At 49.3% G+C, this 12649-nt stretch overlaps 5 protein-coding genes across 5 annotated transcripts, besides 1 other annotated feature; 1 reads left to right on the forward strand and 4 right to left on the reverse strand.

Annotated features, from left to right (window-relative positions):
• Positions 1 to 892: 892 nt before the first annotated feature.
• On the reverse strand, positions 893 to 3194 carry FPSE_10375 (uncharacterized protein; the record flags this gene model as incomplete). Its single annotated transcript, XM_009263492.1, has 8 exons — positions 893 to 1156; positions 1214 to 1518; positions 1568 to 1771; positions 1824 to 2301; positions 2360 to 2480; positions 2542 to 2598; positions 2743 to 2900; positions 3123 to 3194. The coding sequence occupies 8 exons, from the start codon at positions 3192 to 3194 to the stop codon at positions 893 to 895; spliced, it is 1659 nt and encodes a 552-aa protein (XP_009261767.1).
• Positions 3195 to 5341: 2147 nt separating this feature from the next.
• On the reverse strand, positions 5342 to 5984 carry FPSE_10374 (uncharacterized protein; the record flags this gene model as incomplete). Its single annotated transcript, XM_009263491.1, has 3 exons — positions 5342 to 5635; positions 5693 to 5775; positions 5840 to 5984. The coding sequence occupies 3 exons, from the start codon at positions 5982 to 5984 to the stop codon at positions 5342 to 5344; spliced, it is 522 nt and encodes a 173-aa protein (XP_009261766.1).
• Positions 5985 to 6366: 382 nt separating this feature from the next.
• Positions 6367 to 7312, forward strand: FPSE_10373 (uncharacterized protein; the record flags this gene model as incomplete). Its single annotated transcript, XM_009263490.1, has 6 exons — positions 6367 to 6390; positions 6465 to 6473; positions 6554 to 6625; positions 6680 to 6982; positions 7037 to 7130; positions 7182 to 7312. The coding sequence occupies 6 exons, from the start codon at positions 6367 to 6369 to the stop codon at positions 7310 to 7312; spliced, it is 633 nt and encodes a 210-aa protein (XP_009261765.1).
• A 1012-nt stretch (positions 7313 to 8324) lies between these two features.
• FPSE_10372 (uncharacterized protein) lies at positions 8325 to 9151 on the reverse strand (the record flags this gene model as incomplete). Its single annotated transcript, XM_009263489.1, has 3 exons — positions 8325 to 8946; positions 9003 to 9063; positions 9124 to 9151. The coding sequence occupies 3 exons, from the start codon at positions 9149 to 9151 to the stop codon at positions 8325 to 8327; spliced, it is 711 nt and encodes a 236-aa protein (XP_009261764.1).
• A 582-nt stretch (positions 9152 to 9733) lies between these two features.
• On the reverse strand, positions 9734 to 11394 carry FPSE_10371 (uncharacterized protein; the record flags this gene model as incomplete). Its single annotated transcript, XM_009263488.1, has 2 exons — positions 9734 to 11114; positions 11195 to 11394. The coding sequence occupies 2 exons, from the start codon at positions 11392 to 11394 to the stop codon at positions 9734 to 9736; spliced, it is 1581 nt and encodes a 526-aa protein (XP_009261763.1).
• A 1232-nt stretch (positions 11395 to 12626) lies between these two features.
• Positions 12627 to 12649: a microsatellite.

Raw genomic sequence — 12649 nt, forward strand, 5'->3', positions numbered from 1 at the left:
GAAACCGAGCCTCTACAGTCAGAGTGGTACTGGGTTCTAGATCGGCAGTCCCCGGTTTTGATTGTTGATGAAGCACACTATGCCAAGCTTGCAACTGGTTCATCAATCGATACTTTTGACGATGTCCAATAGACAATCAATATCCTACCATATTAGTAAGGGAGAATCATATGCTAGATCAACATAAGTATCTACTTTGTCAGAACTAATAGGAGGCTATGAATAAAGACAAGGCCATCTTAAGATGATCTAACCTACCCTAAACATATAGTAAACTTTAGTCTAAAGCCTTATAATAAACTTATGATCAATTTCGTCCCCACATTTTAGGGGCTCTTACAAAAAGCTTATATCAAGATGGAAACGTTGAGTAGGTATATAAAAACGATTGTATTGTAAACAGATACTTGACACACAAGTAATTCAGACGTACTCACTCAGTACATATTTATGACTTACACAAATCAACTAAGAGTGAAAACTTAATGAGAAAGGGGAGCAATGTGCCAGTATTTTGTGAAACGATCAGAACCCTCACAATCTTATGTGCCATCTAAATCAAGTTTGACATTGCCATATTAAGGAAGAAAGAATACCTAAACGATTATTGGTCACGTCACAATCACATGACAGATTGGGAAATGGCAATATTCATTAGGTAGTTCAAGAACAAAAGGAATCGAGGGCATTCATTGAGTTTTGTGCTCTATTTTACAAGTGGCAATACGACGGGCGAATCTCCCTCAATTCATTCCCGTCGCTCCATCCAGGCGCGACCCCTCGACATGTTCCCTCCGCCTCAAGAGAGAAAAACGACAATAGATATTCGATATAGACAGCGACATCCCCAAAGGCCCCCGCTATTCTCCGCACAAGTTGCTTTTGATTACATTTAACCGAGGAAGCTCTTGACGAAGGACTGGACGACGTCCTTGAGCTTGGCCTCAGTGTCCTTGGAGATGGCGCCCTCCTTGTCAATGGTGGCAAGGAGCTCGGTCTCATTGGTCTTGAGGTGGGCAAGGAAGTCAGACTCCCACTGAAGAATCTTGTTAACGGGGATGGTGTCGAGGAAACCGTTAACACCAGCGAAGATGAGAGGAACCATCTCGGTGACAGCCATGGGGCTGTACTGCTTCTGCTTGAGGAGCTCGGTAAGCTATAAAATAGTCAGTATCTTGAATTTACAATGTTTTTCCAGCTTGTTTCAACTTACACGCTCACCACGGTTGAGGGTCTGCTTGGTAGCAGCGTCCAAATCGGAACCGAACTGGGCGAAAGCAGCAACCTCACGGTACTGGGCCAAGAAAAGCTTCAGGGAACCAGCAACCTGCTTCATGGCCTTAAGCTGGGCAGCGGAACCGACACGAGAGACGGAAAGACCGACGTTGATGGCAGGTCGGATACCCTTGTAGAACAGCTCAGCCTCCAAGAAGATCTGACCATCAGTGATGGAAATAACGTTGGTGGGAATGTAAGCAGAGACATCACCGCCCTGCGTCTCTATGATCGGCAGTGCCGCTTTATCAAGGCGTTAGCAAGGACAGCATAGCTGGGTTATTAGACTTACTCATTGAGCCACCACCAAGCTTGTCGTTCATCTTGGCAGCACGCTCGAGGAGACGAGAGTGGAGGTAGAAAACGTCACCGGGGTAAGCCTCACGTCCAGGAGGACGTCGGAGAAGCAGAGACATTTGTCGGTAAGCGACGGCCTGCTTGGAAAGATCGTCGAAGATGACGAGAGAGTGCTTGCCGTTATCGCGGAACCATTCACCTACCAAACACGTTAACAGTTGTTGTCATAGGTAGGAGACAGAAATAATTACCAATGGAGGCACCGGTGAAAGGAGCAAGGTACTGGAGAGGAGCAGCCTCAGAGGCAGTAGCGGCGACGACAATGGAGTACTTCATGGCGTCGTTCTCCTCGAGGGTCTTGACGAACTGAGCGACGGTGGATCGCTTCTGACCGACGGCGACGTAGATACAGTAGAGCTTCTTCTTCTCGTCATTGCCATCGTTCCATCGCTTCTGGTTGAGGATGGTGTCGAGACCAACGGCAGTCTTACCAGTCTGACGATCACCAATGATCAGCTCACGCTGTCCACGGCCGATGGGAACCATGGCGTCGATGGACTTGAGACCAGTCTGGACGGGCTCGTTGACGGACTTTCGGGGCAGAATACCGGGAGCCTTGAGCTGAGCACGGCGTCGCTCCTTGGTGTTGATGGGACCCTTGCCGTCAATGGGGTTACCGAGAGCGTCGACGACACGGCCGAGCATCTCAGGGCCGACAGGAATGTCAACCTTGGGTAGTTGTTAACTTGGGTTGCTGCTTATTGTTGATATTGCATGGTAGACTTACAATCTCACCGGTACGCTTGACGGTCTCACCCTCCTTGACGAGACGATCGGAACCGAACAACACAACACCGACCTGGCCGGCCTCGAGGTTCATGCACATTCCCTTGACACCGGAGGCGAACCTGATGTTTGTTAGTTATGGGACGCATGACGGAGCCGCTCCATATTTTGCTTAGTACGTACTCGACAAGCTCCTCAGCCTGGACGTTGGCCATACCGTGAACACGGGCGATACCATCACTGTAAATTCAAGGTCAGCACTGGTTGGTTTCCAATTGAGTTCTCCCAGGGCATCCGGGTAGTTCGGCGATGTAGTGTTGATTTTGAGGTCATCGTGCACCAGCTTCGCCTTGCTCTGGTTGCTCCCAGTGTAGATCCACATACCCGACGGAGAGGACACGGCCAGTCTCAGCGAGGTTGGACTCCTCCTGGACACCACGAATTCGCTGCTCGAGGATAGAAGAAACCTCGGTGGGAGTAGCCTTGGCGTCGGAGGCGTAGAATCGAGCGGCGTTGATGGAGGCGGGTGCGGCATTTCGGAGCTGGTGGTGAAAAACAGGTTAGCCGAAGTCCGAAAAAGTCCTCGACAGGTCGACAGCGACAACGGCCCCAAATAGCTCAAAAAAGCTCATGATCCAGTTGAAAAGGCAATGCAACTAATCAATTGAGCTCGTGGGGTAAATTGTCGATGGATGCACGATGTTGGGGGACGTTGGTCGATGGGATTGTCGATTCGGGGCTCGGAAGAGCACGTTTTAACTTACCGCGGCGACCCTGCCAGCAGCAGAGACAGCGCCGACGGCGCGCGTCGACTGTCGAAGGGCGTTCCGGAACATATTAGAGGTATACGGGAGGTTTTGGAGATGAAAGGAGAGCAATTGCAGCCGGGTGCAATTGGGAGGAGGGGAGATTGGGGAGTGCGGTGCTGCCTTTACAGGAGAGCAAATGGAGATTTTTGAGGAGGGTGGTGATGGAGAGCAGAGTCTGTTCTGAGGAATGAAGTGGGGCCCAGCTGCTCCGAAGAACCAATTAAGGGTCGATGCGCGGTTTTGCCTGGATATTCCGACGTAGCCTTAACAATTTCTTAGCCTCTTGCCGCCTGTATTTCGGGGCTTTCACTTTGCCCACCGAGCTGACATGCTGTTGACGATTCGTCAGATCGGGGAGTATCTCTGGAGTTTGGAGTATGAGAGTTGATGCAGGTTTCTCTTTTGTCTATCAGCTGGTCCGATCATCAAACCCCGGATCTCAAATACCCTCTTTCATGGTCACTAGCCGACATCGTACTTACATCTCACATCTCATTGACCTCCCGTACCGCCGAACGATCGGTATTACCCGGGTACGTGCCAACAGTTTGTGCCTGAGAAATGCGGTTGCACATTCTAATGGAGCTGCAGCCAATACCAGAACAGCGTTGGCCCAAAGAGCTTCTCATTTTCGTGGTGGGGTTTCACGCTTACCTAGTGACTGGCTCCGGAGCAGCGAGAGAACAGGCTTGCAACGTAGTAATAACACTGGAAAGTCACAGCACCTATTGGGCACAGTAGCAGAAAAGTTGACCTCTTAAGCCTTAGTGTACAAAAATAAATAGCCTAAAGAGTATAGTCTAAGTAGCATAAGTCGTCTCTTATGCTTCCAGCAGCCAATTTCTGATACCTTGAGGAGCACAAACCAATGTCAAGCTAACAGAAACAGGCTTTATTGCGCCCATCAATTGATCAATAGCAAGCTTCCGTGGCTCAAGATCGAGTGCCTTCTTTCTCCTTAGCCTTGCTCCGTGGATTTCCCGACTCAGACTTATCCCACAGAGTTATCAATATTTCGTTGTAGTAGCCTTGCCATCTCAAACTCCTTTCCGATGACGGACTCCCGTGTCCCCCGAGATATTAGATACTGTTAATCTGGGGTGCATCTCCACTGGTGCAATTGGTCCATACATATTTGACTGGCTTCTTTTTCATAATGGTGTAGCTTCTGCTGATTCGAAACGTCCACTGTGTGACGACACCGCAGTGATTAATATTTGTGCGAAACTGAAAGCCGGACAGAATTTATTAGAATCCACCGAGATGCCAAGTATTATATAATGTAAAATGGCACTTTGGAGAGATCGGTTCTGTCTGTTTTGGCTTCAGTGCAACTGTGGTTTCTTGCAAATTCAGATGAGATGTGCGATTGATCAACTTAAAGATGGCAGGAACTTCAAAAGAGGATATTACTTTCCCCTCGGACCTATGACAAAATCAAATATACTGCAGCAACAAGGCAACGATAGAGTCGAATGCTTGTCTACACAAAGTGTGTACCTAATCATGAAATTGAGTCCTGATTTAGGTATGTACACTTTCCGAGCTTATGATATGATTATGAAATTATCATAGTACATGGCTGCCTTTATGAGAGCCTTTATGAGAATTCAGTGATTCATCATAGAAAATGTAAAGGCTGGCTTACGCCACCCGACTTTGCCAATTTCTCGGCCAAGCGACCTGCTGCTGAACACGGCTGGCAAGAGACCATTGACAGTCGGAATATGTAGACAGGCAAGCTTGTTTGGGGAAGTGATATCCATTGTAAATAAGCAACTACAACTGTTCAACATGTAACAACATTCATGAGTTCACGCATTGATGGGAAGAGAGCTGATGCTACTCAGTCGAGTAACAGCAGACATGCAAAAAGTGATGCATCAAAGTCCCAAAGGACATGTTTATAGCGTCTCACGTAGACGTAAACAGACGAGAGGCCAAGTAGACAAAGTACCAATGATCTGACGATTGATGGCAGATGTCACATTCAGAGTGAGTGAATATCGGAAAGCCGGCAGAGTGCCGGTCGGTCTCTCAGGCCGTGGCTCGACTAAAAGAGTCGAGCTGATGCAGCAATGGCAACAGAAAATACATGCCCCATGTGTGTTTTCCCCTTAGTTTTCGCCGTGACCAATCCGTAAATTCAAATAACCATTTTCCTTTTCAACCGTTTATCGGACAATACCATCGAAGCGAGACTTGAACCACTTGACGGTCTCCTCGCGCTTGATGCGGTGAGAGGCACCGATCTTGGACTTTGTTCGGCGGCGGCGGGTGACGCGCTCACCAGGTCGGGTCATGCAGCAGTAAAAATCCATGCCGTAGATACCAATTGAGGGGTCGTACTTGATACCGAGATCGATGTGCTCACTGATACCGAAGCCGAAGTTGCCAGTCTCGGAGAAGTTGCGCTTGCGGAGCTCGTACTCCTTGACCTTGAGGCCACGCTCGAGAATCTCCTCAGCCTTGTATTCGTTAGTCTCGATATTTTTTTGATGATTCCGATATTCTTGTGTATTTACCTTGGGGCCTCGGACGGTGACGTGGACAGCGATCTTTTCGTTACGTCGGATACCGAAAGTTCGGACGGTGTAACGAGCCTTGCCTTTGGGGGAAATTTGAGTCAGATGGAATTGCATCACCATATTGCAAAATCGGGCAAAACTCACTGTAGACGGGCGTCTGTCCGGAAAGTTGCTCCAAAACCTTGGCCGCACGAGTAAGTCTATCACCAGACTCTCCGACGGAGATGTTCAGAACGAGCTTCTGAATCTTCAGCTCCCGCATGGGGTTGTTTGCCTTCTCGGAAGCCATGGCTGCTGTTATTAGTCGACCTGGTGATGGGACTTGTCGAAGATCGTGGAGTTGTCGAAGGTCGCAAAGGTTGCAAGAGTAGATTTCGGATTTCGAATTTTGTGAGTGGTAAAATATTCGAGGGTTTCTCTGCCCTTCTAGCGAGAGTGGGTTTCTAGTGGGTCTGGTCTACCTCGAAACAGGTCTAGTGCGGAACTGGTACATTGTCGGTGTACCTTTCAGCCTTCCGCATCAGGCTCCGCAAATTTTGGACATCATAACTCACCTTCAGAGCTCCAGGCATTGAAGGTTGTTGCGATCGCGCGCAAACTTACCGCGATACAACACCAATTTTTGAAACATTGAGCAACTGCATCAGCAAGCTCTCACAAATACCGCCAATATGTCGAACAAACAAGGAAAGATGGTATGATCATCCCTCAATTTTCACGCGTCTCGAAAACTGCTTGTTGTTCATAGCTAATCGCTTCTTTCTTCTAGGCCGGTTACGTACGTATACCCCCAACGCGCATGCGACGTCGACATCGTATCTCAGTGATGGATCAACAAAGCTGACTTGGATCAAACAGATCAACTGGCGCATGCGAGTCACCCTTAACGATGGACGAGCAATGACCGGTCAGATGCTGGCTTTCGACAAGGTACAATATCTTCCTCCATTATCACCATGACCACTTGAGCTGATCAAAACATAGCACATGAACCTCGTCCTTGCCGATACCGAAGAGTTCCGACGCGTCAAGCGCAAGCAGAACAAGCCTGCCGCCCCTGGCGCAAGCGGCTCAGGTTCCCTCGTCGAGTCCGAGGAGAAGCGAACACTCGGTCTCACAATCGTCCGAGGCGCTCACATCATCTCCCTCTCGGTTGAGTCGCCTCCTCCTGCTGACCCCAGCGCCCGACTTGGAAAGAGTGCTCCTGGCGGTATCTCCTCTGCTCTGGCTGCTGGTCCCGGTGTTGCCCGACCTGCTGGCCGAGGAGCTGCCCCTCCCTCTCTGGCTGTATGTAAACCCCTATTCTCTTGAGAAGTCACCATGAATGCTAATAGTTACTAGGGTCCTGCTGCTGGTGTTGGTGGCATTCCCCCTCCTGGCTTCCCCGGCTTCCCTGGAGGTGCTCCTGGCTTCCCAGGTCCTGGTGGTCGTGGTGGTAAGTTCACTGCATCCCGATACACTCACAGAGTCTCTAACCATCTCCAAGCTCCTCCTCCCGGCTTCCCTGGAAACTTCCCTCCTCCAGCTGGCTTCCCCGGAGGCGCTCAGTTTCCTCCTCCTGGTTTCAACCCTGGTGGTCCCCCACCTCCTGGATTCCAGCCTCCCCCCCGAAGATAGGTTATGTAGACGCTGGATAACTAGGGTAATTCAACTGGTCCGAAAAGAAGCTACGATGTCGGTTACAAGACTGAGAATGTCTTACCTGTTCGCCGAACCGCAGGACCATGGATGCCGGAAGCAAATGTCGATATTTTGAGTTTGGGTCATACAAAAAATGTATGTGAAATTTCTTCATGGCACTCTACCATTCTCCATCAGTGTTAACAAGCTTGCCAAGAACTTTATTACGGAGCACTTGAGGCGCATGATGGTGCATTGGACTAGAAGTGGTTTGCGTTTTTAGGGTAATCAGCCGCTTCAAAGGCTATGAATTGATGGTGTTGAAATATCATGGTGCATTCGTTGCCACAATAGCGTACAAAAGTTGAAGTTAAAATTGAAGAGTCTACAAAGCATCCCCCAAGGTCCAGTTTTAATTCAACCCATGGCAAGATCAAGGAAACGCTTGTGACGTTTTATAGACCCAACACCCAGGGGAGTCTGGAGTATCAAGGCCAGCAACTCTTTTGGCACATCGGGGTGTGCTCAGTAGCAGCTATATATAACAGTGAATTTGACCTCTGCTTCAAAAGACAGAAATAAACAGGTTAAACATGTGCTCTAAGTGACCATAAGCTTACTGACTAATTTCGGCTGGTATACTCAATGCATCAGCCAATTCTTCTGATGCATACCTAGAATAACAAACATAGAAAGGGTAAAGGTTTACTGAGGTCTGTGGGCCTGTCAAGTCATTCCTCGGACTGGTAGCGACGTTGCAGTAGTCGTTTCGATGTGCACAGTTGCTGATATTTATCCATTATTGTAATTGTGTCCAGGGTATTCGAGTTTGTAACGACAACCGATCAGCAACACTAAACCTTTTTAACTGCTGCAAGTTTATTCCTGAGAAGCTATAGGTATGTCCTTCACTCATTCCATCCTGCTCAATCTCATATCTCATTCAAACCAAACCAACTCCTAGAACGCCCAGCAAACCTGACCTAACCTATACCTCATCTTTTCAACTTCAAATACCGACAGCGTGACTAAACACCTTGGCAGCCAACTGGCTGAGCAGTCTTGACTTGTCGTCCTGAGGAAGGTCCTGGAACACAGAGTACACGCTCTTCCCCTTGGCGTCACGCACAGCTCCCAGCCTGTTTCCTGCTACGGCACCCGCAACGAGACCTGGCACGTTGGCAACGATAAAGCCTAGGGCGCCGCCACTAGCACCGCCCAGCATGCCCCAGAATCTGCCAGTAGGGTGGTTATCCCTGCCCTCGGCCATGCCCTCTTCGCGCATCATCTCCTCAAACACATCGCTGAACTGTGCATTCTCGGTCTGCTCACGGTCCTGAGGGGGAGGTTGACCTCCTGTGGCTTGGTTGGTGAAGAAGTTCCATGCCCACGAGTATGGACTCTGACGTGGTGCAGCCCCGCCCTCGGTTTCGGTCTCGGGGATGTCATCGAAGGGGTTCGTGGGGGTGGTGCCGGTGTTGAAGAGCTTGCGCTGGGCGTCGTACTCACGACGGCGTGTGGGCTCGGAGAGGGTGAAGTAAGCATCGTTGACAAGCTGGAACTTGCGAGTTCGCTCGGCTCGCTCTGGGGAATCACCGGCAACGCGATCCGGATGCGTCTTTAAAGCGGCGCTGGAGACATGTGTTAGTGATATCGCCAGCTTAAGTCATCGTGGCTAGAATCATACCGCTTGTAAGCATCGCGAATTTGCTGTGTTGTTGCTCTTTCTGCTACTTCCAAGATGGCATCTGAGCAACGCTTGATTAGTTGTCACATTCACATGTAGTGGGGTCATGATGGGAACTTACAGTAGTTGGGGGGAGCTCCAGAAGTCATGATGGCTTAGTGTGATGGGGAATAGGTTGCAACGGAGGGGCTTATAGCAAACGAAAGTTTAGCGATTTTCGTCAAGATGGAGATGCCAAGTTGTACGTTGGCAGGTAAATTAGGTATGTTTGTATTTGGAGATACGAGAGATAGAGGTGGTGGTGCTGGTGAATCAAGGCCCTCAAACTGTCCAGTCCCAGGACAGAAGTGTCAACGTCATTGTGGCGGTGCGTAGCATAAAGTGTGGCGATCCAATCAAGTAACTTGTTTCTATGTCTAAACGTTGGGTATCTCAAACTAGAACTCCAACCAATACTACCTATCTTCTCAAAGGAAGATGGCAGATACATATACAGCCCCAACCTCGCTATGCTTCCCCCCCTTGGCAAGTGTAATTAAAGAAACAAAAATCAAGAAAAAGAAGAAAGATGAGAAATAAAAAAGATCTTGGTCAACCCAAGACATTCTTTGTTCCCGTCTTATCTCCGTATCATACTATATTCAACCAACCAACAAGTCGTGTTCTTTCTCCAAATCCGTATATCGTTTACATGGAGTTCTCCGGTGGCTTTTTTTGGTATGACAGATACTTCATTCCATCCCTTGCTCCAGAAACCTCTGGGCTCTCGACAGCGCATCAGCCGTGATGTTGTTGGCATCCACTACTCGTCCAGCTTTCTGGTAATGTGCTGCCAGCACCCACATGTCACGGATGACGCGCAAATTGTTGTCGCCGCCATGCGCCGACTCTCTCTTAGAGATGGCATGCTTTAGGTTTTGTTCGGCCATTGTCCAATCTTTCTTCGCCTCCTGCACTCGAGCCAGCATCTTGCATGCGTATGCGTGGAATCGGTCGTTGGACCTGGGTCCTGAATCGGTTCTGGTGAGGTCGAGTAGGTTGACGGCGAGCTCTTCAGCTTTGACTTTGTCGCCGACGTCCATCTGTGTGAATTCTAGTCGCAATGCCTCGACTCGTAACCAATCCGCATCGACTGCCATTGACGTTTGGGTTTGCGCTTCAGACATTCTCTTCAGGGCTTGGTACATGGCTTCCTGTCTTTTGCCTAGCTCGCTTCCTTTGCGCAGCCGTGTCCTTCCATCCCATATCAGTTGTTCGTAAAGCCAAAGCCGATGCGAATCTGACGTTTCGATGTGTTGCCCCAAAAGATCGACGTTTCGTAGCCAGGCTTGGCGCAGTAAGTGGCACAAGTAACTCCGCCCCTCATCCGAGTGGTAATCGACATTCCGTAGTTGTTGGAGAATGAGAAGGAGAGGATGCTGGGCGGGAAGTTGTCGTTTTGCAAGTACTGTAGCGTGGTCTACAAACAGGCCCATGAGTTGAAGATGCCCCCTGTCCACCATATCAAAGATCGTATCTAGTACGTGCCAGATTAGGTCGGGGTGGTCCTCGCTTAGAACAAACTCGAGCACGTAGAACCCTCGTCGTGCAGCCATCCCCGCAAGGTCTCCCTTGCCATGGTACCATAGGTCGAAAACGAGCTCGAAGATCCGGTACATTGTACGGCTGTCCTGAATAGGGGGTGAGTTTGGATTTGCTAGGTAGGCCGACATGGGATCTGAGATGTTGGGGAGGAATTCTAGCTTGGACTGACTCCAGTTGAAAACGCTGCCGAGGACTTGCTCTAGATTGGCGTAGGGCCCTGTATTTGATGGCCGAACCAGGGTCATGGCCATGCTTGTGTCATCCTGATCTCGGTGCTCTTCTGGTGATGTTGAAGATGAAGAGGAGTCGTGGTCATCAACAGTGCTTGTGCCAGAATATTCAAAAGTAGTCTCGGTGTCCTCTGTTTCGGCTCTTGTTTTTGTATCCGTATCTACTTCCATCTTTTTCTGCGTGTCTGCCTCGACCTCTGCCACAGGAGTGGGCGCTGCAGAATTATTAGATACACCTTTTCGATATGTACGTTTTCTCAAGTTCCATTTCTTTAGACGCTTCTTAAACATCTGTTCTCTTTGAACCACGAATCAGCTTTTCTTTCCAACCCCTCGGGTCTTTTCTGGGGGGAATGGAGGATTGGCTATCCCACTCACGTTGCTGCAAAACCATATCTCGCCTGCAGAATGGCCATGGTTTCGTTCAGCTTCCTGTTGTCTTTGATGTAAAGCTTCTTGATGATTTCGCGCATGGACTCCCACTCATCCTCGGAGTGCTCTTTTGTGTATGTCCTGTCATCCACCGGTGGCGGACAGCCCGGGAGCCGGGGAGCCAGGACTGGCAGACTGGAGGACATGATGTTGTACCATGAAACGAAGTGGGATAGGATTTGGGTGCAGTGATAGATTTGGGATCCAACCCAGGGCAGGAGAGTTGCAGGGGTTGGCCGGGTAGATCAGCGAGTGTAATAGGTAGTGTACCGTAACGGCGGTAGTGATGTGAATAGGATTTACGGATAACCCGTCCGTATAGGTAGGTAGGTTGGAAGGGTCAGCCAGCCAAGAGTCGATAAGCTGTAAGTGTAACTGTAGCTGTAACTGTAGCTCATCCGTGTAAGGATATCGATATCGATATCGGCATCGGCATGCCGGACCGTTTCTTTGATGTGCATGGCGAACGGGAACTTAACTTGTCAAGTACGCCTCGTGTGTTTCTTTTAGTCTTCAACTCCCCGGCAGATAGAAGCCGTTTACAAGTCTTTGGGGTTAGTTCCGTCTGATTGGATAGTGGAGTTCCCTGCATGCTGGGTTTAACCTAGGCTTGTTCCGGGTAGGTTCGGAAGTCAAATTGGCATGCTTGATGGTCTCGAATCCGCTGGATTCACTGCTTGTTCCTGGTGTGAGCGGCAGAAAGTTGGGTGTCAAAGTTGACAGCCTCATCGGTAGACTAAGGGCACAGTAGCTGGGTTCCATGTCGCCCAGCGCCCGTTCCAAATTTCACTTGAGGAGAATTTAAAAATATGGAATTTCACTAAGTCGGAACGGTTTGACACACGGGGGGTCCACAAGGGCAGTCCTAGGCAGAGCAATCTTCAGCAGCTGCGAGCAAGATTCCCAGTTTGTGTGAGAAGCGACTTTTGGTGATGACCTCACCGGACGACGCCCCGAATAACGTCGGACCACGCTGGTATTTCTTTCTTGATTCTAGTCCTAGTCGACATTTTACAACCGGGCTTAAGCCACCATTTATGACATCAGTTTTCCAGGGTCGCTTTTCTTCTACTTCTTCTTCTACTTCTCTACGTATATAGCAACAAAACAAGGCTCGTATGACAACTGTACGTAACGCTCAGGGTCGGTGGCGCTTTAGGCGAACTCTCATAGTCAAGATACATATCCTGATTTCGGTTCTGCATCTGCATCTACATCTGCATCTGCGTCTGCGGATTTAAAGACATCGAGTCCAGTTGTGCGACATACCAAGCCTACTACTGCAGGTTTTGATGAGCTTAAATCCACTTTCTACGGCCAGTCTCCGACGTCTGAACGGCCAATTGGGGTCGATTGTTTCAACAAGGATCATGGTCTATTCAGTTCAGTTCAGTTCAGTTC

The sequence above is a fragment of the Fusarium pseudograminearum genome, chromosome 1, assembly GCF_000303195.2.
Source record: "Fusarium pseudograminearum CS3096 chromosome 1, whole genome shotgun sequence".
Taxonomy (NCBI): Eukaryota; Fungi; Ascomycota; class Sordariomycetes; order Hypocreales; family Nectriaceae; genus Fusarium; species Fusarium pseudograminearum.